Raw genomic sequence first — 27334 nt, forward strand, 5'->3', positions numbered from 1 at the left:
TTAAGAGGAAGAAGTCAACTGATTCCAGGAAACCTATAGTTCTGGCTCTGTTACTACCTCTCATTAGCTATAACCTTTAACAAATGCCCCTTTGCAATAGTTAAATCATGTGTAAAATGAAGATTTTAATAATCATTCTAACAACTTCATAGGGTTTCTATATAAACTAAGATAATTTTTAAATATGCCATACAAATGCAATTTACATTTTATATAACTGTCAAATCAAAAAATAATATGTTGTCTACCATTTAAATTTTAAAATAAGTATTCTCAGTCAACCTTTCCAAAAAGTCCTTGGACATCAAAGTTTATTTGTGCCATATGTAAAAATAGACTACCAGTCCACATATCTTAAAAAAATTTATTTTTAATAGTTATTCTCCATTCTTGTTTGTCTTACAACCATTATTCTAAACATAAATGCATTTAGATTTCTTAGTTGGAAAAAAAACAGAGCAAAATGTTCATTACAAGTTTATCAAACATGACAATATCAAAATTTAATGAATAATTTTGTTTACAAATTAAGAGCACTATTTTCTTGCTGCTTTCCTGAAGAATTTTTGGCATTTTTAATCAATTGGTACATAAATGAGAAAAAAAACATAAGGTTGTCATATTGTCCTTTATACTTCTCTTTTAAAATAGCAGTGTGGTAATCCACCAAAAAATAGTAAATAGCTTCAATTGTAGAAAGGAAGGTATCTGGCTTTCCCTTCTGATGGCGCCAAAAGCAAGTTTTCCGTTTCTTTAACTCAACTTGTAATAAGCCTGTAAAAGTCAAAAAAACACACCAAAAAAACATGAATTTTGAGTAAACTATTAATGCAAATAATTAAGATTCATATTTTACCTATTAAGTTTTTTCCCCTAAAATAATTGGCACAATTCCTTTCATTTCTATTTCCAAACAAGGCATTGTATGCAGGGCTTTAGAGAGCAGATCAGTAGTATAAGTATGTAGAGTGATATTATTTATATACCATTGTTACCTAATCACCACAGGAGAAAGTTGAATGGTTAACATTTGGGAAACTTAGCTGCCTGAGCAAACTATGGACAACTTCTATCCATTCTCTACTTCTTTGTCCTTGTATCCTTACCACTGAGAACAATGCCCTGAGACAATAAATCCTTATAAATGCTCTTAAAATGAAACAAATTGAATTGAGCTGACCGCTGGTGTGAGAATGACAGGAACCTCAAGGAAACCTCCATCTTAAAGGCTAAGAATTCAAGAATAGTGTGATAGTGCTTAGCACAGGGTCTAGTATTTGGAGGGGCTTAACTGCTTATTAGTTGATTGATGTATCCTAGAATTTGAGAAGTTTTCAAGGGATCAGAGAAAGAATCAGAATGAAGCCAATAGACAAATTCTTTCAAGAAAATCAGACTAGAAGAATAGGAAGTTTAAGGATGAAATTCTAAAAACATAAAGAGAAATAATTCAGATGAGTAGGGAAATGGGGAAGTGTCTAAACAAACCTTTGTGGTTACAGAGGAAACTCATAAATCAACTTCAATGGGATTATAATCTAGATTATTGGAATAACTGTGCTAAAATCACAGTTACAATGGATATTAACATTTAAACCCTTAAGTCATTCAAGATATTCCAAATATGTCCAAATAGTAATTTACTACAAAAAATGTAAGACAGAGGTAACACGAACTCTGCTCAAATTTCTGTGACTACTCCCTCTCATATCTATCCTTGTTCATAAACCTCTGCTCCCCTTCCTTCTCCCCACCTGTTTCCCAGCTCCTTTTAATGCATTAATTATATCACATTCATTATGTATTATATGTGAATATGTGTGTATACCAGAGTTCAAGTCTCCTTTGACCAGGTCAGATAAGAATGAAGTTTATGTAATGCTCTCTCCTTCCAACCCTTCTCCTATGCATCCTTTTTCATGCATTCTAATTGGAAGACATATAAATTCAACCCTCTTCTTCCTCATTTCTCCCCATTTTTTCCCTTTCCCTTAAGATCATCAAAACAGAACTACCCTCAGTTCCTGTTTCCCATTTAATACCCTTTGCCCCTTGAACATATTAGTATTGTGAAAGTTCACATCCTATCTTCCTCCTTTCTGTGTTAGTACTTCATTCTTGTTTCTATTTTAATATTTTCTATTTTAATTTCTATTTTAATTTTTTCCTCTGGCTAGTTGTTATTTATGATTTCCTAAAAAGTGCTTAATCTTTTTGAGGGTTTAGTGACTTTCAGGAAGTCCAATGACTCATAATGCTTTATAATTTATGCTTTATAATTTATGATGCAGCTGTATTTTGGCAAACAAATGTCTTAATTATTCTATTTTCCAATCTTTATTTTTTCTAATATTTCTTTTTTAGTTTCAAAGAGTCATTAATTCTATTTTCCTTTCATTCTTTCCTCTTTATTTCATTTAAAATTCTATATTACCTCTTTATTTCTTCCAGATACTCTTACAGTCCTGAAGATCAAGCTATTTTTAAATCTGAGAACTGGCCTGAGTTGTTTTATTGTTGTTCTCTCTTCTTGGTTGACCTCCAGGACATCTGTTGACCAGTAATATTTCATTATTGTTTTTGGTGTTGTCTTCAGTTTACTCTTATCCCTATCCTCAGTAGTTCCTAACAATACTTTTATCAGGACCTGGCTACACCAATTCTTGCACTTTTGGATAGAGTGGTCAGGCCTATTTGGCCCTGCTCTTTATTTCTTGGGTTGCTGATGATCGCTTCCACCCTCTCTTCTGGTCCGAAGTCTCCAAAGTTTGAGTACTGATGCAGATTTCCAGAATGTTCACCTGAACTCCTGCTGGCACTGACAGGGACCTCTTCTAGCATATGGGGCTTTCTATTGTCTTTTTGTTTTTTAAAGCTATGGGCTGGATAAAGGCATTTAATGATATTTCTCCTTGGATTTCCTGATTATTATTCAATCTGGTTGCTAGAGAACATGTAGAAGAACTAGGTTCCTCTATGACTTTTTTCATGGTGCCATCTTAAACAGATGTCTTAGGCATGACATACACATACACATAAAAACAATTCTTTTTCCTCAGTAGATGTCCCCTCCCAATGAATATTCTATTGATATTTTAATTAGTACACTACACTTTTACAGGGGCAAAATAGCCAGTGATACTTTTGCCAGGTCTGTTAAAATAGTTCAGATTTACTCTGTTAAGGAGGTTCGTCATTTATTGGTCATAATAACATGTAACTTCCAAAGTGCAAAGTTTGAGAGTTTTATGATAAGAGGTTCAGAGTTGGTTATTTAGTATATTTTCAACAATTTGTAATTAGATAGATAGACAGCCAGATAGATAGATAGATAGATAGATAGATAGATAGATAGATAGATAGATAGTGGATGGATAGAAAGATAGATCAATCTAGATATAGATCATTTTCTTTGGCTCTCTCTCTCTCTCTCTAGAGAGAGCCAAAGAAAATGATTTATTACAAAAAATGAATTGTTTCTTGTGAAAGTAACTTGGGCTTATGAAGAAACTGACATCTTGGCAATTTTACATCCTTACCACATATGCAAAAGTTATAAATTCAAGCAAAACCTCAAGTAATCCTTGTACTGCCAAGGGGCCCACAAGGGGTGTGGAGGAGGGGAAAGGGGAAGAACTTTCCACTAAAGAGTTGTATATTTTAAAATTAACTCAAGTTTAAAGGAATCTGAAATTTCTCCTTAGCATCTAGAATTTAAATCCTACTTCTGTCTTAGAAACCATAACAAAAAGATTTTTTTTTATAAATCTAGGACATAGCACAAGTGCACTTAGGAAAAAACCTAGAGTTTAATGTGCAGCATTTACTTCTAGCAGTTTTATATCTTTTCCATACTTTTCCATCTTTCTACTGATCATACATTATCTATTTCCTTTGATCCTCCTACTCTCATGAGATATTTGTAATGAAAACAGCACAAGATAAGTTTCACAAAAAAAAAAAAAGGTTTCCAGTTGTTTCTGTTCCTATCACCTAAAGTATTATGCAAAAATAATGCTGCTGGTCTCACAATTTTTGTCTTTTTTACTTCTTCCATAATACTATTCTTCTGCTGCATCCCCTATGGAAAATCATATATTTAATATAGAAAAGCTATAAAAATGCAAAAGGCAGATTTGGGACATCAAAAGCTTAGTTTTGTGGTAACTAAGTGTGCAGTGGATAGAGCACTGGCCCTGGAATCAGGAGGATCCAAGTTCAAATACAGTCTCAAACACTTATTATCTAGCTATATGACTTTGAGCAAATCACTGAATCCCATTGCCTTGCCCCCCCCCCCAAAAAAAGCTAAGTCTTACTATTCATCTGGTACTAGTAAACACATAAATCGGGTTTTTACATCTGTTTCTAGGTCCTCTTCCTAGTTTACCTTTATTTCTGAAAAACATTCCAAAGTAAGTTTTCTTTTTTCTTATTTTTTACATTCATAAGCACATGTATTTTTTTAAGTTACAAAAATTTCCTTCCACCCTCCCTTCCCATCCCCCTCCTCTCAGCTATGAACAGTCAGGTTAGCATTGTAAATACATATTTTTGATAAACAAGTTTACAAATTAGTCAATTTTCAGTATGACAAGTTAAGATTAAGGAAGAGAGATACATAAGAGAAAATTTTTATGAAGGTTTTATCATATTCTGAAGGGTTGTTTTGTTTCGTTTTTCTTCCTCTGGATGGGAATAGCATTGTCCGATGTAATACATTTGTCCTAGTTCTCTGAACTGCTGAGAGGAGCTGCTTCTGTCAAGGTTGTTCTATTCTCATGGCTCTGTTCCCTTTGCTCAGGATCAGATCCTGTAACTCATTCCATGCTACTTCAGAGTTCAACCATTTATGGTTTCTTATAGAACGACAATATTTAATAGTATTCATGCATCATAACTTATTTAGCCATTCCCCAATTAATGGGCATCCCCTCAATTTCCAATTCTTTGCCATTACAAAAAGAGCTGCTATGAATATTTTGGAACACGTGGGACTTTTCCTATTTTTTATAATTTCTTCTGGACATAGACCTAGAATTGGAATTGCTAGGTCAAAAGGTATGAATAGTTTTATTGCTCTTTGGTTCCTCATTGCTCTCCAGAATGGTTGGATCTGTTCACAACTCCAAAGCAATGCATCAATGTCCTAATCCTCACACAACATTTCCAGCATTGATCAATTTCCCTTTTTCTCATATTGGCCAATCTGATAGGTGTGAGGTGATACCTCAATGTTGTTTTAATTTGCATTTCTCTAATCAATAATGATTTGGAGCATTTTTCATATGATTTATATATACATATATCTTTAATTTCTTCATTTGAAAACTGTCTATTCATATCCTTTGATCATGTATCAATTGAGGAAGGACTTGTAACCTTAGAAATTTGATGCAATTTTCTATAAATTTTAGAAATGACGTCTTTATCAGAACTCCTAGTTGTGAAGTTTGTTTCCCAGCTTTCTGCTTTCCAACTAATTTTGGCAGCATTGACTTTACTATAGCAAAAACTTTTTAATTTAATATAGTCAAAATCATTCATTTTGCAGTTTATAATGTACTTTAATTCTTGTTTGGTCATAAATTTATCCCCTTTACATAGATCTGATAGAGTATTTCTTGGTCTACTAATTTATCTACACCCTTTACATCTAAATTCTGTTCCCTTTTTCACCCTATTTGGGTACAAAGGTATGAGAGATGGGTCTATACCTAGTTTTTGCCATACTATTTTCCAGTTTTCCCAACATTTTTTGTCAAATAGTGACAAATAATTCTTATCACAGAATCTGATGTCTTTGGGTTTGTCAAATAATAGATTGCTGTAGTCATTTACAGCGGCTTCTTTTGAATCTATCCTAATGCAGAACTAGGTAGTTTTGATGACTGTTGCTTTAAAGTATAGTTTTAGATCTGGTAGAGGTAGACTACCTTCTTCTACATTTTTTTCATCAGTTCCCTTGCTATTCTTGAAACAAAGTAGCAGGATATAAAATAAAACCCACATAAATCATCAGCATTTCTATATATGAACAACATATATTCACACACACATATATTCAGTGCCATACCAATCAAACTATCAAATCACTACTTTACCAAGCTAGAAAAAATAGTAACAAAATTCATCTGGAGCAACAAAAGGTCAAGGCTTAGATAGATACTATAAGGAAAACTCTATTTATCCCTAAACTTTCTAGTGCTTTTAATAGGAGTGAATATTGTATTTTATCAAAGGCTATTTCAGTATCTATTGAGATAATCATATGATTTCCATTGATTTTTCTATTGATATGTTCAACTATGTTGAGGGTTTTCCTAATGTTGAACCATCCCTGCCTACCTGGTATAAATCCTACCTGATCATGAGTAATAACTTGCTGAAGTTTCATTGCTAAAATTTTATTTAAGATTTTTGCATCAATATTCTTCAGGGAGATTGGTCCTTAATTGTCATTGTCTTTGTTCTGGTTCTTCCTGGTTTAGGTATCAGCACCATGTCTGTGTCATACTTTTTTAAATACTTTATGTAGAATAGGAATTAATTGCTCCTTAAATGTTTGGAAGAATTCACTTGTAAATCCATCTAGACCTGGAGACTTTTTCTTAGGGAGTGTTTTTTATGATTTCTTCAATTTCTTTTTCAATGGGGTTAAGATTTCTTTCCTCTTCTGCTACTCTGGGCAGTTTATACCTTTGTAAATATTCATCCATTTCACTCAGGTAATCCAATTTATTGTCATACAGTTTGGCAGAGTAGCTCCGAATTATATCTTTAATTTCCTCATTGGTGATTAGTTCACCCTTTTCATTTTTGATACTGGTATTTTGGTTATCTTCTTTCTTTTTATTAATCAGATTACCCAGGTTTGTCTATTTTATTTTCATAAAACCAACTCTTAGTTTTATTTATGAGATCAATGGTTTTCTTGCTTTCAATTTTATTAATCTCTCCCTTTATTTTCAGAATTTCTAATTTGGTATTTTATTGGGATCTTTAATTTGTTCTTTTTCTAGCTTTTTAGTTGCATACGCAATTCATTGATATCCTAGGCATTTAGAAATATAAAGTTTCCCCTCAAAACTGCCTTGGCTGCATACCATAAATTTTGGTATGATGTCTCATTATTATCATTTTCTTAGAAATAATTATTATTAATTCTATTATTTGCTGACTGATCCATCCATTATTTAAGATAAAGTTAATTTCCAATTAGTTTTTGGTTAATCTTTCCATGACCTTTTATTACATGCAATTTTTATTACATCATAGTCTGAGAAGTGTATATTTATTATTTCTGCCTTTCTGCATTTGATTATAAGGTTTTTTTGTGCCCTAGTACATGGTCAGTTTTGGTATAGGTACAGGTACTTTCCAGAAGAAGTTATAGTATTTTCTATCCCCATTAAATGGTCTATCATATCTAAGTTTTCTAAGATTTTATTCACCTTCTTAACTTCCTTCTTGTCTATTTTGTAGTGAGATTTATTTAATTCTGAGAGAGGGAGATTGAAGTCTCCCATTATTAAAGCTTTGCTGTCTATGTCTCCTTGTAATTCATTCAACTTTTCCTCTAGGAATTTGGATGCTATACCATTAGGTGCATACATGTTAAGTAATGATATAACTTCATTACCAATGGTGCCTTTTAAGAAAATGTAGTTTTCTTCCTCATTGATTTTTGCTTTTACTTTATCTGAGATCAGGATAGGTACCCCTGATTTTTTTACTTCAGCTGAGGCATAATATACTTTACTCCAACCTTTTACCTTAACCCTGTGTGAATCTCTATGCTTCAAATGTGTTTCTTGTAAACAACATATTGTAGGATTATGTTTTTTAATCCATTCTCTATATTTCCTCCATGCTATCTTTCTCTATTTATATTTTTCTCTTTCCTTTTCCCTTATTCCTCCTCACCAAAATTTTACTACCTTTCTCCTTTGACCTTTCTTTTAAAAATTTAACTTTCAGTTTATTTTCACTTATACCTTCCCCTTCCCTTTTATCAGTCCCTCCTTCCCTTATCATTCCCTTTCCCTATAGATTAGGGTAGATTTATAAACTTAAGTTTAAAGGAATGTGTTTTATTCCCTCTCTGGGCTAAATCTAATGAATGGAATTTACTCAGCAATCACATTCTCCCTTCTTTCCCTCTAAAATTATAAATCTTTGTGCCTCTTCTCCCTGGTTTTATTTATTGCTCTAGCACTATTAATCAGATATTATCAATCAGTTTGATTATTTGATGTTTGATAAGCTCATATTGTTATCAAGGTATTATAACAGATTGCTTGATAAGCACATTGTGTCAAATTACATCAAATTATAATTATAATCTTTTTTTACCTTATCCTCTTTTCAAGTATCCCCCAAATACACAAAAATCCTCCTCATGAGCTAAAGTATCATGCAAAGTCATATCATTTCTTGAAACTAATTGTGCCCTTCCCCCAGGCCTATTTTCTCCCACACTTTATCCCCCACCACCACCACCAAGGATTAAGTCAAAGCCTGATGTAATTAACTACAAGTATCTTAAAGGGCTCTAAGTACTGGAAGGAGATCTGAGAGAACTTTACAAATGATTATAAGTTATAAAGAAAATGACTCAAGACCTCCCAGTTTATAATGCCTTCATTAGACGAGGTGCTAAGCACAGCAGAATTAAAGTGGATCTAAGGATAATGAGACACTTATATTTAAAGTTAACACCCCTGCTTTCCATTAGGGCTCTTTGTCTCATAGTGAAATTATCTTGGACCTGTTCAATGGAGAGAAAAGACTCAACTATACCCATATCCTTTAAGTCCAATCTCTTCAATTATATTCAACCCTTTAATATCCTAAGAGAAATAAAGTTCTAAAGAATTAGAAGTGTTATCTCTTCCCTTTTAGTGTTGTATACAATTTGATGGCCTTGATCAACATTTGTTTTGTTTTGTTTTTTCTTCCCCTTTTCATTTACCTTTGTATGCAATTCTTGAGTTGTGTATTTGGTGACTGAATTCTTTGTTCACTTCTGGTCTTTGTGTCAGGAAATTGTGCAAGTCCTCTATTTCATTGAGAATTCATCTTTTTCCCTGACAGTATATGCTGAATTTTACAGGGTAGTACATCCTAGGTTGTAATCCTAGGTCCTTTGCTCTCAGATATCTGGTATTCCAGGTCTTCCAATCTTTCAATGTTAATAGGTCCTGTGTGAGTCTGTGTTTCTTTTGTATTTGAATTGATTTCTTTTTGATGCTTGCAACATTCTCTCCTTTATTTGAGAGTTCTGAAATTTGGTCATAAAATCCCTTGGAGTTTTTAGCCTGGGGTTTCTTTCTGGAGGGGTTCTGAGGATTTTTTCTTTTTTTTTTTAATTTTATTTATTTAAGGCAATGAGGTTAAGTAACTTGCCCAGGTTCACACAACTAGGAAATTATTAAGTGTCTGAGGCTGGATTTGAACTCAGATCCTCCTGTCTCTAGGGCCAGTGCTCTATCTACTCTGCCATCCAGCTGCCCCGCTCTGTGAATAGTTTCAATGGTTATATTGTTTACCTGTTCTAGCAGATTTGGACAGTTTTCCCTTTTAATTTCCTGCATGATGTTTTCCAGGTTCTTTTTTTGATCTAGGCTTTCGTGTAGTCTAGTAGATTCATTGTTTTCTATTTGTTCAATTCTAATTTTTAGGGTTTTATTTTCTTCAAGTACCTTTCATATTTCCTTTTTAAAGGTGTTGAATTCTCTGGTCAATTTTTTTCATAATTTTCCTGCATGACTCTAATTTCTTTTTTTCCATTTTTCTTCTTCCTCTCTTCTTCGGTTTTTAAATTCTTTGAGGAGTTTCTGTAGTTGAGTCCAAGTTACAGACTTCTCCTATGAGTGATATTTCACTAGTTTCTTCTTCAGACATGACATTGTTATCATCTTTGTAATTTTATGAAATCAGACAAAATCAGGAGTATTCAAAGTAAAGTAGTTTTCTACAGTGAGTGCTTTTAGCTTTTTTGCTCATCTTTGTTCTTTGAGCTCTGCTTCTGGGAGTATAGATCCAAGCCTTTTTTTTTTCCTGCGGCTGGCGTGCCGTTGGCCAAGATGTTGCCTATGCAATCCAGGATTTGCTTTTGCAGAGGTTTGTTTCCTCCTTTAAGTCCAGGTTCTGACTTAGCAGTGGTTTGTTCCCAATCCTATCTTATGCCTTGGTGTTCCCAGGGTTTAGACTTTGTTTGGAGTTGAGAAACTCCCCACTGTTTTGCTATCTAGTTGCTGGGACGTCTTGTTGTCATGCTGTTGGTGCCTGGATTGCTCTATGGCTAAGAGCCTCCTTCTGATTTTCCTATTCTCCCACCTCCTGGGCTTTATTTCCCCTTTTCCCCTAAGAGACAGACATTCACTGAAGATCATCCATGACGAATACCATTGAAAACTTCTTTGAATATGCCCTTTTTCTTAGTGGGATCTGTAGCCTGAATATCAGAATAGAGGCTTCATTTATCTTTAGTAGAGAAAAGCTCTAGGAGCTTGCTAGCTTCACACTGCCATCTTGGCTAGGCTTGGGAAGTCCCTCCCTAAGTTTTCTTCTGTTTCTTTTCTAGTCTCTATTGATAAAAAGTTCTTTTTACCTATGCCACAGGTACAGATATCATTTCTTTCTCATTTCTTTTCCCAATTTTTCTTCTACCTCCCTCACTTGATTTTCAAAGTCTTTTTTTGAGCTCTGTCATAGCCTGAGCCCAATTTGTTTTTCTTGGAGTCTTTAGATGCAGGAGCTTGTACTTCCTCATCTTCAGATTGAGTGTTTTGATCCTTCCTGGGATCACAGGCAGAGTATTTCTCAATGATATTCCTCTTTTTTCTGTTTACTCATTTCCCTAGCTTGTGCCTGGTTTTGGGGTGCTTCCTGAGCTTTTGAGTATTAGTGGGACACCCCCCCCCAAGAATTTCTGTGTGTGAGGCTCTGTCTTCCCTCCTGGTCTGTGAATGACCACAAGCACACCCCTCCGCCACAGGACTGAGGTGGGGGGGGCTGCTGTTCTATGGGGGGGCCTAGATTGCAATCAGGATCTGAATGTGGTCAGAACCCTAGAGTCCTGTTCCAGGGACAGAGGACAGAGCTCAGCAGTCTCTCTCTACTCCCCTCCCTAGGCTCAGAACTCATGCCCTAGGGGCTCCTGCTTACCAGCTTCTGCTTCCATTTCCTGGATCTGGGCTGGCCACGCTGCATGCTGTGTGCCCTGAGGGCTGGGCTTCACATGCTCGCTTTGGCAGAGGTCCCCCCCATCCCCCAAATTGTGCCCAGTGCTACCTGGGATGTAGGTCAGGAAACTGCCCTGCTGCTGTGAGCCACGGCTCCCAGCACCGTGGGGCTGCCTCCAGGAAGCTGAAGTTCCTTTGCTCTGGCTGGCTGGACCTCCAACCCTGTGGAGTGGAGCCTTTCTGCTCTTTTCCAGGTTACCTTGGGTTGGAGAACTGCCTCACTAGATCCCTCTGTGGGTTCTGTCTCTCCAAAATGTAGTTAGAGTCCTTAGTTCACAAGTTTTGATCGAGAGCACCTAAGAGACAGTTCTCTCCTATCACATCTTGGCTCTGCCCCCAGATATCATTTCTAGGTTGAAATTCCTCTCAAAGCTACTGATATTCCAACAGAATTTCACTGGGTTAAATTTTTCTTTTCACTCTCTTATCACTTGGTATAGTACATCAAAATGTGAAGAAACTTGAAGTGTTTAGAAAAACCAGGATAAGAAATTATGAATAAGTTTGAAGAAAGGTTCCATGTGTCCCTCTCCCTCACAAAATTCTTTACCAAAACTCATGTTCTTCAAGAATGCCAACTGTTAGTAAAGGTGACCTTCTACCTTAACTTCCCTTCACCCATCTTCTGACTCCAAAAGCTGCCTATTTCATCTGGGACTACTGGGCAAAAATGACTACTACATGAGTACTCACACAACTTGAACAAGCTAGAATTTCCAACTATAATCCTTTGGTTGAGATGGAGGACCACCTTCTTGCCATTTGCCCTGCCTTTACATCCTAAGATCATTTGTACCAAAAGTGTCAAACATGGGGCTCAGGCTGTGTGCAGCCACAACACATTAAAGAACAGCTAAACTAGATTAAAATGAAATGGTAGGTAAGTGATAAAATAAATACAAATATAATGAAATGTAGATAACATTACATTTGAAACTAAACCAATACATAACCCAGGCATCCTTAAGAAGTGGATTAGGGATCTCATCTATCTGAATCTGACCCCACTACTATAGACTTTACCAACTCCCTGGCTACAAGTTCTATAGAGCCCGATACTACAATGTGACCTGCTATTGCCCACAAAAACCTTTGGGTTGTGTCATTCCCCCCATCCCTCACCTTCCACCAATCTTTAGGATTGAATTCTGAAGCTCTGTATCCACCCTACACCCAAGTTTTCTTTTACATATTATCTCCCCCATTTAAAAGTGTGAGTTCCTTGGGAATAGGTATTGTCTTGCCTTTTTTAATTATCTCCCCAGAGCTTTACACAATGCTGGATACAGTATGAGCCCCTGAGATATGATTTTTTTTTCATTACCAAATATATTTTGATTTTTTTCCAGTTTATATAACTAGTCCCTTTCAACATGCAAAATGACATGACTGATTCCATATGCACTTTTTTTATATGGATGAAGGTTATTGTCACAATTGGTTGAACAGGTATTATCATCAAAAGAGAAAACTAAGAAAGATACAAACTGAATGAATGACTTACCCAAGGTCACAGTGTAAAGCAGGGACAAGAACAAAGACTAAAACCTAACTCTCCTAAATTTTTAGTCCACTCTACTTTTCTCTACAACTTACCCTTCATTTTCCTCTCCATTAGCACCAATCCACTCAATACTATCCTTTTTGCTGCTCAGTCATTTAAGCCCTTTGTCATTTCCTTTTACAGTAGAAACTTACATAATTTATAGCAGAGGACATATTTCTGAAGGCAAATTTGAACTCCAGAAGATGAGAATTCCTGCCTCTAGTCCTGGCACACTCTATTCATTGTGTTACTTAGTGCCCTCAATATTCTCCTTACCCTACTGTAGCTGCTTTGGCTAAAAAAAATTCATGTCATTTTCCCCTCTTTATTTTAATACTTTTTCCAGAAATATGCTGATTAAATTTGTTTTGATCAATTTTTTAAAAATGCAACTTTGTTTTCATTAATTAGGAAAGGGATTAATTAGGCAGCTTAGGTGGTACAGTGGATACAGTACCAGCCCTGGAGTCAGGAGAGGAGGACCTGAGTTCAAATCCGACCTCAGACACTTAATAATTACCTAGTTGTGTGACCTTGGGCAAGGCACTTAACCCCAAAGCCTTGCAAAAAAAAAAAAAAAAGAAAGGAATCAATTAATTATAAACCCAATATGATATATAATCAGAAAGACCATTTTGGCTATGTTTAGAGCAGAATCAAAGTTTATGGTCTCATTAATGCTAAGGTCCTGGAAATAGTGAATCTAGAGGCTTATGGGTTTTTAATGAATGAGGCATGATAAATCAAACTAACCAATGTTTTTGATTATTCTGCTATGGACAAAAAAAAATGCATCCTTCAACATTAAAGATGATGAAAAAATAGCTTGGAAAATGGAAAATAAACTTTTTTTGATAATATACCAATAGAACTTCATGTTATAAGAAAAATCTTAAATGTATGCATAAGAATTCTGCTGAAACAAGTAATCATTCTGGCATAATACAACTTTTTTATTCAATCTCTACCTAGCTATAGCTTTGGTTGGTCTAATTTGTTTTGTGACCAAAAGTAATCATATGAGGAAGGCTTCCTTCTACTCTATGCAGATTTGTATTTGTCTGTACTGTGGCCAAAGATATAGCTGTATTCAAATCAAATTAGATCCAATAAATTGCTTAAGTTTCTACTGTATGCAAGACACATTTTTATCTATTTTTTATCTCTTTACCTTGAAGTCGTTCATCAGCAATTATTTTGTGGGTCTGATTCCAGGTACTATCTATAAATACAACTTTCTTCAGTGAGGTTCCATCCCTCCTACTGTTGTTCTCTGCATCTTCATTCTGTTCTATTTCCATTTTGGGGCGCTTAATGGGTTGTTTGTCAGATTTGTCATCCTTGCTACCCAAAGCATTACTTGGAATGTGCTTATGCAAATGAAGAGAAATATCTTCTACTGAGACAGAATTGGGACCAGGAAAAACAAGTACAATCTAAGATGAAGAAAATTCAAGTCAGTCATGTCATACATATGTCCTTAAAAACTAACATTGATGCAGACTGATATATTCACATTTCATTTAGTAAAGTTCACTTCAAAGTGTATTAGGGAAAAAAACTTGACCAGTTGGTTCAAACATTGATTTACTATCTATTATTTACTGTCTATTAGTTGTATAACTCCTATAGTACATATGCTAACAGTGGGATTTCAATCAGATTTTATGTTAAACTTAACAGGAGGAAAAAAATTTGGAGTGAATATTTCTATAGAATGGCAATGAAGGCAGACACAACAACTATATAACACAGCAGCATGGAGTCATTTCATATGGGGCAAATAAGTCCACACAATTCAAGGATTTATAGAGTTTAGAGTATACTTAATAACGTTCATAATTATTACCCCAATGCTTCCAAAAATGGTTAAATTCAATCAGAAAGCATTTTTAATGGACAAAGAACACACACATGAATACAAGGATATATTCTCACTCTACATAGACACATATATAAAATAATAAGAGAAATGGCAGTTCTTTCATTCAAGGTGCATATAATTCTGAAGGGAAATGCACAATTTATTATTCTATTATATTATGACATAATATTATAAAATGACAGTATTATAAAAATATTATAAATCACAATCAGCAAAGCAATTCAATACATGCTAGAAATATTTCCATTTTAAATAGTTTCTAAATGATTTAAAAACTCTAAATTTAGAATGCAAAGCTTTTAAAATATTCTGCATAAAGGAAGAAAAAATTCTAATTTATTTAGAATCTTTCCTTTAACAATACTCAGATAAATGAGCTCTTTTTGTATGTAGTTCTTGAAAAGTTACTTTTTAAGTACCATATGAGACACATTGAGAAAAGGTAACCTACTTCATGCTTCCTTTCTTCATATTCTGGAATGCAGGGATATGTGTAAAGATTCACATCTTCAGGTGCTAAGAGTTTAGCATGTGCTGCAGTACTTTTGCCATCTGTCTCATGAGGATGTTTAATGATATCAATCTTCAATGGAAGCTGGAACAAATAAAAGAGACAAGAATAAAAAGCTAATGTTTATGTTAAAAATATATACCTGTTTTTCTTCAAGAGACCATATAGGCATTTAAATAAAACTATCAAGTGCATAATAAATTCTTAGATGTTTTAATTAACTAAAATATAATCTGAAAGTCAGACTTGTGTGTCTTCAAAACTAGCTTACTAATTTTTAACTGATTAAGAATGGCTATGTCATAAAAACAAACAGACATTTCCTCATTGATTCTGTCAGTGTGCAATGGAACAATTTTCAAATCATTTAATATTCAATTCTGAGAGCAGTTATTTAGAGTACAATTACTAGCAGTTCAGTATTTATGCCGAGAACATTTTTCATAACTTCCAAAAAAATTGAGATGTTTCATGTTACAGTACTACATTAAGTTCAGAAAATGTTGTCTTTCACAACTACCAAAAAATCTTTTGGATGTTGGCTATTTTGATTTAAAATGTTATCCTTAATCCATTTCTTAAAAAGATTTCCATTCTTTAGTTTCTTGTTGCTACCTGATATACCTATTCAGAAGTGATATTGCTTAGCAGTGGGTATTTATTCCTGATGAGTTCAAGATGTTTTGCTTAATTTCATTATAAGGAATAGCTCTATCATAGATGGTAACAAAGATTAGGAGGTACATATATTTCTTAATCCTTCGTAACTTTTCCTTTAGTACCATCTAGAAGAGAGGTTTATAACCTGAAATTTGTGAAATTCTTCCCTTAATTTTTTTCTTAACAAATAATCTTTATTATAAAAAAAGTTATGAAGCCATCACTACATATTTTCCCCTTGCAAAATCAAATACTTTGAAGCAGCATTGAGATTTACTGTTTTTTTCTTTTTATACTAATATTTTTAGGTGCAATCATAAAAACACATTTCCACATTAGTCATGTCATAAAAGAAGTCAAAGGAAAAAACCCCACAAAAATAAAGTGAAAAATAGTGATAGCATTTTTCATCATGAGTCCTTTAGAATTGTATTGAATGTATGTATTGCTCAGAATAGAGAAGTCATTCAATCCCCCTTAATATTTTGATAAATGTGTTTTAATATAGTTATTTTTGGAATCCTTTGTATTTTCTTTTAAAAACATCATTCTGAGATGAGTTTATAGGTTTTACCAGTGTGTCAAAGGGATTCATGATAGAAAAAGTGAAGAATTTTTGATCAAGAAGCAGATTTATTTATTTATACATACATACATACATACATACATACATACCGTAGGATTGACTTACCCTGAACTATTACTGTGGTCATACATGGCCTCCTGCAGATATTTCTGACATCTTATAAGAAACAGATTGTGGGGGCCAGTTTTTTCTCACTCTAAAAATATCCTTTTAAATAAATACACCATGATATCTTTATAAAATATTTCACTAAATCATGACTTGTCAAAACTAATATACTGCTAAGTTTTGGACTTCTCTAAATTACTGAGCAATTTTAACTTACTATTGTGTGGCATAAATGATTGAAATCTGATCTCACAGCTACAAAGTCCTGGGATCAAATCCTGCCTTTGAGACTGACCCTGACCTTGCAAAATTTACTCAGTGCTCTAGACAACCTTATAACATTATCAGTTGCAGATAAAGTACTATATGCCATTAATTGTAGGTGGAGTTTCCTAAACTAATGAAATCTATAAGTCTAACTCTGTCCAATTAAATTTGATTAGAAATGGGGAGAACTAAAATTCAAGTTACTAGGACAACATTCACTGGCCAACTGGTTTTATTATTTTGTTGTTGTCATGGAATGAAAAGAAGGGGACAGGATGGAGAAAGGGCCTGCGTGTGTGTGTGTGTGTGTATGTGAATCTGTGCATATGTCTGTACATGTGTACATACATACTCTGCACATGTTGTTCCAAGCACAGGAATTATTTAGGTTAACAAGTTTCACTATTACTACTTATTCACAACTTGCTATCAATTGCTTTACACAGGTTAAACAAGTTAATATGAACCCTAGTTAGTTTGCTGTTGTTAAGGAGATTATATAGACAATTTACACATTCATCTAATTTTCACATGAGAAAAGAGAACTAGTCAAGGGAGAAGTGAAGTACTCTGAACAAGAATTAATATCATTATGATTCTGAATAGAAGAAAAAGGAGAAATATTGCAAAACAGCAAAGCTCAAGCTCATCTGCTGATGTTATGCCTTTGTCTACCTATAGCTCCTTCCTCTACATACCACTGGAAGTGGTGAGAGGTGAATGATAAGATTTCTATATATTACAACTAAAACAAGTTCTATCCAGCACTATACTATAGGCTACAACTTGGGATTTTAGAACTTTAGTAAGGGAAAGACCTTGCAGTCAAGTCTCCCACCCAAACAACTTAAGAGTAATTCTCTTTTAGATTGAATGAATATCCCTCTGTTCCTGGACTTGGTTTGGCCCCATAATCCCTGACTTTAGGATCTCTGAGTTTTAGGTCAACTACAATAATGTACTCTGAATTTCCTGTGGCTGATAAAATTGTAAAAGAGAGAAGGAAAGGGCAGAGTTAAGTCTGATGAATAGAGAAGACAAAGGAAAAGAGCTAGAGGAATAAGATGTGTTCCACTGTCATAGAAACAATCCTGCTAAGATGCACTGGTGTTCTTTACTCCTCTCACATGCTGCCAAATGGAAGAAATCATGACCAGTTGACAATGTCTGCCTCCTTGCCATTCCTCACACATAATACTTCATCACCTCTCTCTGCACTTTTGCTTGATCTGTGTTTACTTCCTGAAATGCCCTTGTCTCCTCCCCTCTGATTTTTAGAATCCCCGGCTTCCTAAAAGACAGTTTAAATGCCCCCTTCTGCAAGATTCCCCTAATAGTGCTCTCCCCTCAAATATAAGCATCCATTTATCCTATATCTATTATGTGCCAATTTATGAAAATTAAAAGGTACTCTGTAAGACTATGGAATGCTTTTACCTTTTCTTTGTATGCTCAGTCCTAGTGTCTGGTATTTAGTAAGAACTTGCTTAATTAACTTGTTAATTAACTGACCAGCAACTTAATCCTAAAGGCAATTTTAAAAGCAAACATTACAGAAAAATTTTTTTTGAACAAAGTAACTACTTTTCATTATTTTACAGTCACATTGAATATGCAATCTTTAGATATGGCTATAAAGGAAGGAAAGTGAGCAAGTGATCACTGTAATCTACTCTCTCAAGAAAGTATATAAAACTTTTGGCTGAAATGAATTTAAGACCAAATTCAATCGATCTCAGAATTCTGTTATTTTTCAAGTCAAATAATTCAAAGTCAAAACTTTGACAGTTTTTGAAACCATAGAATAAGAATATATTAAGTAATGAAGAGATATTTGGAATAAGAGCTGATTCATTCATTTTAATGAAAACACCCTTCTTACCATTAAGGTGCAGGTCAAACTGCTAGTTATGATGCACCTACCTGCTTAAAAGAGCAAACAGGCCTTTAGCTTTCCAATATCACAGCTGATATTCTCACAGATCTTTAAGGTTTGCAAATTACTCCACATACATTACTTCATTTGGTGTTCACAAGGTGCTATTATTATCACCTCCGTTTTACCATGGAGAAAACTAAAGCTGAGACTGGTTAAATCCTGACTTCCTCAGATGCCACAGTTAATCTGTGACTGAGGTGAGACTTAACCAAGTCTTCCTGAGTCTAACTAACTTCAGACCATATTCATTATACTACTAGAAAGGACAACTTGAATATTAATGCTTATTCTTGCTTCAGAGAAATTTTAATAGAAAAGGGACAGTACAGAATGGAGATTCTGTGATTAATTTTTCACAACGTCTTCAAATGACCTCTCAGATAGCCTCACAAATAACTGTAAAAATTTAGCCAAGTAAATTTTTTCTGAATATTATGAGTCCTTTACCTTCTAATACATTGTGGTTAAAAACAATTGAAAAAATGAAAACTGCAGTGAGGCAGACTTAGATTTATGAAAAAGAAAACTTACTAACAATCACAACTATAAACACTGAACAAGCCATCTTAATTGAAGACTTCAAGTAAAGGCTAGATTACTTTTTCTGTCCAGTATGTTGTGGAAAAAAAATTGATTTCAAGGATGTGTTGAATAAATATAGTCTTTATAACTAAATCATATTAAGTGATTTTATATAATATGATGTGTCATGTTTTATTTATATTTTAGAAATCTTCATATTATAAAAATATATCATTTATGAGTAAAATAGTTGGATACATGAAAATGATTCTGTGGTCACTTACATAATGTATCAAGCCCTTGATCAGGAACACAATCATTCTAACTTTGTTTCTATGGGAAAACCAGATTTGACTTGTATCATTTCAGCTTACAATGAGTTTTCCAAGAATATGACCCGTTATGTGATAATATCTATAATGGGATTCCATTTGTATCTAATGAAATGGGAAGGATACTGTGAACTACACTTTAGCTTTTTTTTAGTAGTTCTGAGTCTCACTTTTTTTGGACTTCATTTTTTCTTAATATTTCTTTGAAAGAAGGCAGGTATGTATGAGAAGGAAATGCATTCTCCAGCTTCTGAGATTTCAGGGGTTGAATGGATGGGAGGAATACTGAGTTTAAATGAAATTCCATACTTCTTGGATTCAGGTCAGTAGATTTCCCAATAGACAGTGGTTTTTAAAGTAAGACTAATAAATTTGAGCTAGAAAGTATCTTAAAAATTAGTTAATTCAGTAGCCTTGAAAAAACAGGTCTCAAAAGGTTTAAGGGATTTGCCAAAGGTCACAAAGGAAGTTAGGAGCCCAATTAGGATTCATGGTCAGAGATTTTTGCTCCAAATCCAGTGTGTGTGTGTGTGTGTGTGTGTGTGTGTGTGTGTGTGTGTGTGTGTGTGTGTGTGTGTTTGTGTGTGTGTGTGTGTGTGTGTGTGTGTGTGTATGGTTATTTTTTCCCCTCTCCCATCCTATCTATACTGTCTGCTCAGTCCTCATAAAGGTCTTTGAGACTAGTTCCAAAAGGAAATCACAAAAAAATGTGTAGGGATCTGTCTAAAGTACATTATCTCAGAAATGTAAACATGGTAAAGATGTAAAACATTAAAAAGAATTAAAATTTAAAACGTTTAAAAATATACCTGAAAGAATGAGATTGCTACTAGTGAAAAGAAAACATTAAATATTGAATACTTGCATTTCTCCAAACTCTTGAGGGCAGAGATTGGGTTTATATTTTATACTCTTTACAAAGTTGTAGGTAGCATAATTATCCACTTATTATTTAACCAGGCATCATAGAAAATCCATCAAAGTGATCCAGAGAACAAAAGGTTTGAAAGCTACTGAATAAAACAATATTTATTCATTATTGATTCAGAATAGTCGTAAATATCATATAAAATATGAAGTTGGCTTCATTTTTATTACTATCACCATTATGTGTCCTTGAATGAAAGAATGCATAAAAACAATCTTGGGTTTATTAGGACAACTGTTGTTCACTCTAGGTTAGATCTAAAGTCTTCTGGTATACTTCAGGTGACAAACTAACTGGTTTTTTGAATGAGGCGTGTCATAAACATCTATACATGCAATGTTTTTGTTATAGACAATAATTAAAGTATTTAATAAAAATCTTATTGCTGTCACATCAAGTTTGTTATGAACTTTTTATCTACTAAATATTTTAGAATTTTTTTTTTTTTAGGTTAGAATGTTTAGTTCATTGAGGTATTGTGTGTTTATAATAAGAAAGCCCAGAGGGGCAGCTAGGTGGCGCAGTGGATAGAGCACTGGCCCTGAAGTCAAGAGTACCTGAGTTCAAATCCGACCTTAGTCAATTAATAATTATCTAGCTATTTGGCCATGGGTAAGCCACTTAACCCCATTGCCTTGCAAAAAAAAAACCCAAACAAACAAACAAAAACCTAAAAAGAAAGCCCAGCAAGACAACTTGAAAATTACTAAATGTAAGGCCAAACTCTCTGAGGTATACCATCTCAGGACAGAGTATTATCTTGAATTTGCTACCAACAATGGAATTATTTAACTGTCAGCCACTCTATAAGCAGAACTATACAGGAAACTTTATGAACCATTTTCCCAAGCATTTTCTTTTTCACAAACCTTCACAACTGGAATCTGTTCAACTGGGACAGTTTCAACTGGAACATAACATGTGTAGCAATAGAACATTCTTGAGCCTCCACATTTGAGACATTTGGCTCTACCACTCTGCTGGGCTTTTTGGAGAATTTCCTGAGATGCTAAGCATAAGTTTTGAAGGGGATTTTCTTTCATTAAAGAAGTGTTTTGTAATTCTGATTCATTATCTTTGTCTTCTTTGAAAAATACAGATGAATTTAGAGACATCTTTCAATTCAAAATAGAAGAGGTGATACACCTATAATCAAAACAGAACAAAGTATTGCAAATGAATTTCAACATAAAAATGAGCAACAAAAAGTGTATCTATAAACATACATATACAGAAATAATATAAATATTCATATCTACATACATCGTATTCACACAAATTAATGTTATATAATATATACTTACATATCATAGCACTATTGATTTAGAAGTGGGAGGAAACCCCAGAGATCACTGAATCCAATCCCATCATTTTACAGATGATGAAACTGAGAGCCAGAAAGGTGGTGCCTTGCCTATGCAAAGTATTAAGTAGATGAAATGAAATTTAAACCAAAGTTCCCTGACTCCAAATATAGTAATTTCCTGCTTTTTACTATGTTGATACATACATATTATTTAATTCAAAATTAAAATGTAAATTATGTATAATGATTAATGCTAACAGCAATAAATATTGAAATTCTTTACCACTAAATTCACATGATACTTAAAAAACTAACTGAAATAGCAATTACCATTAAGTACGCTCCTTTCACCAAAATTAAAAAAAACAAAAGTATATTTCTCAGATATGAAGATTAATGATGTGGGAATTCATTTTTGTCTTATACATTTTTGGTTTAGGTTATATGGTCATATCAAAGAACAATTATCTATTAAGTCCATCCTCTCTGTCAGGCACTGTGCTAGGCCCTATGTATAGAAATACAAAAGATGAAACAATATTTGGTAGAAGCTTACATTTTAATGGGGATAAACAAGTACCAAAGTAAATATATACAATACATACAAAGTGTCAATACATACAAAGTAGGCGGATAGTAGCAGGTGGAGGAATCAGGAGAGAAAATGCAGAAGACAGGTCTCTGAAAGGAAGAAAGAGGCTCTAGAAGAGGAAAGAAAAAAGAACATTCCAAGCATGTGGAATAATCAGTGGAAAGGCATAGAGAAATTATGTGTCATAAATGAGGAAAAGGGAAAAACCCAGGTTTGGCTGCTTTAGAGAAAGCAGGGAGTGAGTGATGCTCAGTTAGGTTGCAAAGACAGGTTGGGGACAAATGATGTAGGGCTTTAAAAGCTAAACAAAGAAGTTGATATTTTATCCTGGAAACAACAGATCTGTACTTAAGGGAAAATCACTTTGGCAGCAGTATGTGGGATGGACAGGACTAATGACTTAAGGCAGGGAGACCAAAAAAGAGACTGTTACAATACTGTAGGGGGGAGAGGAGAAGGGCCTTTAACTAAGGCAGGAGCTCTGTAAGTATAGAGAGGGCGTTAGATGTGAGATACTGAAATGGTAGAAACAGAAAGATTTAGTAACAAAATGGGTTACACGGGGTGAAGAGAGAGTAAAGAATAAGGATAAAATGGACAATACAAACTTGGGAGAGTGGAAGGATCTTCAACAGAAGTAGCAGAAGATGGAAGAGTTTAGAGGGAAAGAATGAGTTCAATTTTAGATGTGTTGAGCTTTACATTATTCTGGAGTCTCCAGTTTGAAATTTCCAATAGGCAATTGATGATCTATAACTGAAGTTCAGGGAGGAGATTAGGAATGGATATGTAGATCTAAGAGTCACCTGTATATACATGAGAGTTAAACTCATGGGAACCGATGAGAACAGGAGGGAGACAGGGAAAGAAAAAAAGAAGTAGAGGAGAAGAGGAGAGAGATGACACCATCTCTAGAAAACTATATTCAAATTCAGATTGAAATATGCTTAGTGAATGATGCCATGTCACTTAACCTTTTTATTTTCCCTATCTATAGAAAGAGGATAATACCTAGAATGTCTATTACCCACGGATGCTATAAGGATCAAATGAGGCAATATATATGCATATATAGTACTTTATAAGTCTAATATATGTTATTATTATTATTATTGGTTTACGTAAGTAATACATAAAGCACAATCAAGAGACACAGAGTAAATAACTAAGACACAGAGTATGAATGTTAAAAGACATTTTACAATTGTGATTTCATGTTATAACTAGTATAATAATTTTGAACAAACCAAAAGTAATTTGGGTCTAGGTAAGAGCTGATTTTTCTCTCCCATTTAAATTTTAGAAAAACTAACTATATAACAAAAAAAAGCCACACCTAACTGTCAAAAAATATAAAAATCAATAATGTTTCATATAAAATTAAATTCTTACGGCTGTGAATTTTTAAGTTTTTTTTAAAAGCAGAATAGACCAACTCTATGAAAAAATGGGTTAACCATAGCTGAAAATCATCAAAGATTAACTAGGTTAGAGATGTGATGGAATGATTCCTGATCAGCTATAAACTGGACTAGTATAGTCACTTCAAAATATAGTCATTACTGAATCTTGGAAATAAGAGATAAAGTAGTAAAATAACTTTTTAATTTCAATTTTTTCACAAGGAGGATAATCACTCAAGACTGACACAATATATACCCAACTACCAAAATACATCTTGAAGAGAGAAAAGAAGGTAGAGGCCCCTTTGATTTGATATGCATTCCCTGGCTACAGACTGATTTTCTCATTATATTTCCTTATGGTATTGCAGTGTTTAACTATGAAACCCTGGGAACTTTTAGTACAGAGAGTGACAAGAGAAATGCTGCAAAGGCAATAGGAAATTTCCTGTGGTTTCAAAAAATAGAAAGTAAGATGAACAAAAAATGGAGTGGAAAATAAAATACAATATAATTTGGTAACAAGAAATTTGTGACACTAATTTAACCTCCCATCAGAGGCTTTCTTCAGACTTCAAATCACAGTGAAGTTGAAACCCACATAAAATGACAGAAAAGAAAAAGTATGCTGGTCATTAAAGTAAGAGTAGCATATATTTGCCAAATCCACCCAAGGGGATAAACAACCAAAAATTGTTTGTCCATGTTGATTATGTCCAGGTGTAAGCTTTTAAAGAGCTCAGAAAATGTAATAGTTTCGAGGGTTGTCAAATCTCTCCTCCCCATCTCACAAAACTACTCAGCAGACCCATCTCAAGTCAAAATTGGGTCCTCTAATTTATGCATGTGACTGTAGATACTATTTGTGAAGTACTTTTTAATATATAAAGGAATAAAATGATCACTCTATTGAGAAGGGATTCCTTGATATTATTAAGATGTCACTAATACAAGAGATCAGAGGAAATATCTCATAGTGCAAGATATACCGTCTTGTTACCATGTTCAGGTTTGATGACTAAGATGGTTTCAAAAGGAATGAGAAAATGAAATGCAACCCAATACAATATTAAGCCTATCTTACTTCTAGTCAAACACTTGAATTATTGTTTATCGTATAACCCAGAAATCCTATAGGGAATCAGTTTTCAATAGCAGCAGCTTGGGGTTTTCCAAATTGTTTAAAACATCCCTAAAGAAAATCAAGGTTAAATGGGTTTTCCTGCCTCACTGTATGCTTTGCCCAGAGTTTAGGTTTTGGTTTGATGGGCTTGGGTAGACTACTGAATCTACTAAACAGTGATGCAGAAAAGAGAAGGGATACACAGAGGCATGGGATTTATTTAGTCTCCAAAAGGTCAATGAGGACAAGAAATTTATTAGATATGTTCCATGTGCTATAAAATGCATGCCTAAGAATCTCAGTCTGATACAGTAGGAAAAAGTACTGAATTTGGAGTTAAAAAAATTTGTATTCAAAACTGTAGCTCTGATATTTATTATTGTTATAGGACTTTGGCAGGTGATTTCCCCATTCTGTGCCTCAGTTTACTCAAATTTAAGATGAGAAGATAGAACTAAATAACCAGTGAGATATTATTTGGCTTAAATCTTAAGATCTTATTTATTGGGCTTCAGGAAAGTATTTTGGGGGGGTTTATGGCACTTTGCTTTTCTTTCAGCTAGACTTCCATACTCTTATGCTGATGACATGAGGGTCCTGAGAAAACTCTCCACTGATCAAAACCAAACCAGTCACATACCTTCTCAGGGAGAATGACAAAGGAAATACAGATATTCCTTTCCTCCCTGTTAGATCTACTGTGGGCCATACCCAGAAAAAACTGGTAGAAAATAAGAAAGTTATCAACTTTCTTCCACAGGTTACTTAAATCACAAAATCCAAAGTATTATCCTTACTATTCTAACAATTTGCAAGAAAGTACACAAAGGATTACAAAAACAAACCAAAGCCATCAAAAGTTTTCCTACCACCAGGAACCTTCCAATTTTTGTAACATGGTGCAAATAATACTGGATTTAGAGTGAAGAGACCTAAATTAAAGTTTAGGGTAAAATGACAAAGCCCTGACAAATCTCTCACAGATTTAAAGCTCCCACAGTTTTTGTGCAGGGAAAAAGTACCCAGCAGAAAGCAGACATATCCTGAGTTTAGTAAGTGATTTGAGTTGGGGATTTGGTTGCTTTATTTGAATACTATCAGGCAAAGGTTTTTAGAACTGGGATCATCAAATCCAACATCTTCATTTTACAGATTAGGAAATGGTAATCCAGAGAGTTAAACAACTCAGAAATTCTTTTTTTTTTGAAAGGGGCAAATAAAAGAATTTATTTTATTGCATAGTCAAAAGCAACAAAAGCATTTTGTATTGATCATCAGAATACCATAAAGATAAGAGTGGGAACACGACCTCTTTGAACTTTAATATTCTTAAGTAAGAGATAAGATCTTGAACAAAATCCATTTCAATTCAGTAAGCATTTATTAAATGATTACAAAGTGTGAGGTGATGTGTAAAATACCAAGGTCACAATGTCAAAAACCATCTTAATCACAAGGAATGTGTAAACTCCTGAAATGTGACCATGAATCACAAACCTATATAAAGAAATACAATGTAGTTTTCGACAAAAGAGGTCTCTAATAAGTAGGTCTGTCAAAAGAGATTTTGAAGAGAAATTGTCACCTTAATTAAGATATTAAGGACTCTAGGGATTCTAAAGAGGCAAAATCCAGGTATGGTTTAGGCACCCTAGCATACTGAGGTCATGGAGAATTTAGCAAATTAGTTTGACAATAACATACTATGTGTGAATTGTTTTTATATGAAATGTCTAGCAAGGAAAGTGAGAAGTAGATTATGGAGGGCTTTAAATATTAGACTGAGGTACATGTATTTTATCCTAGGAAAGGCAATAAACCACTGAAGATTTTTTGAGTATTGTGGGTATAATAATTAAGCATTTAGATGATGGATAGATTGAAGAAGAGAAGAAAGGGTAGAAGCAAGGAAATCAATAAGGAGGCTCTTGTAGTAATCCTCATGAAAGGTGATGAAGGCCTGAACTACATCAGTGCCCTTTACATATATGGCAGATAGACACAAGACAAAATTGGCAACACATGGCAACTGACTGAATATAAGGGTGGAAGATGGAGAAAGGGGAAAAGTCAAGAGTTCTGAGGTATGAACCTATGCATAAATTGAAGACAAGAAAACTATTGAACTAATAAATAAAACCAAGAGATGGTTTTATGAAAAAAAAACCCAATAAAATTGATAAACCTCTGGTTGATTTTTTTTTTTTTGTGGTTAGGGTACCCTTTCTTTTTTTTAATTTATTTTTTATTCTCATTTTGTACAAATGTTTTTTTACATTAATAAAATATTCTTGTTTACAAGTAAACAAAATACCCCTCCCCCCCCAGGAATATAGATAGACTTGCTTGGGCGAAAAAAGTAAAGGGGAGAGAAAAA

The 27334-nt window shown here is 34.0% G+C and overlaps 1 protein-coding gene across 3 annotated transcripts in view; it reads right to left on the reverse strand.

Moving 5' to 3' along the window:
- Positions 1–322: 322 nt before the first annotated feature.
- Positions 323–27334, reverse strand: part of DTWD1 (DTW domain containing 1) — a 35166-nt gene continuing 8154 nt past the window's right edge. Inside the window, exons 2-6 of one of the 3 annotated variants that reach the window (XM_074234716.1) lie at positions 21838–21947; positions 21403–21679; positions 15132–15275; positions 13967–14231; positions 323–774 (exon numbers count right to left, since the gene is read on the reverse strand). In XM_074234716.1, the coding sequence (XP_074090817.1) occupies positions 521–774; positions 13967–14231; positions 15132–15275; positions 21403–21648 (909 nt within the window). In that variant the 5' untranslated portion in view covers positions 21649–21679; positions 21838–21947 and the 3' untranslated portion in view covers positions 323–520. The remainder of the gene's footprint in view (positions 775–13966; positions 14232–15131; positions 15276–21402; positions 21680–21837; positions 21948–27334) is intronic. The other 2 variants (XM_074234717.1, XM_074234715.1) reach the window with 2 other exon arrangements.

This window comes from Macrotis lagotis, chromosome 4 (genome assembly GCF_037893015.1).
Source record: "Macrotis lagotis isolate mMagLag1 chromosome 4, bilby.v1.9.chrom.fasta, whole genome shotgun sequence".
Taxonomy (NCBI): Eukaryota; Metazoa; Chordata; class Mammalia; order Peramelemorphia; family Peramelidae; genus Macrotis; species Macrotis lagotis.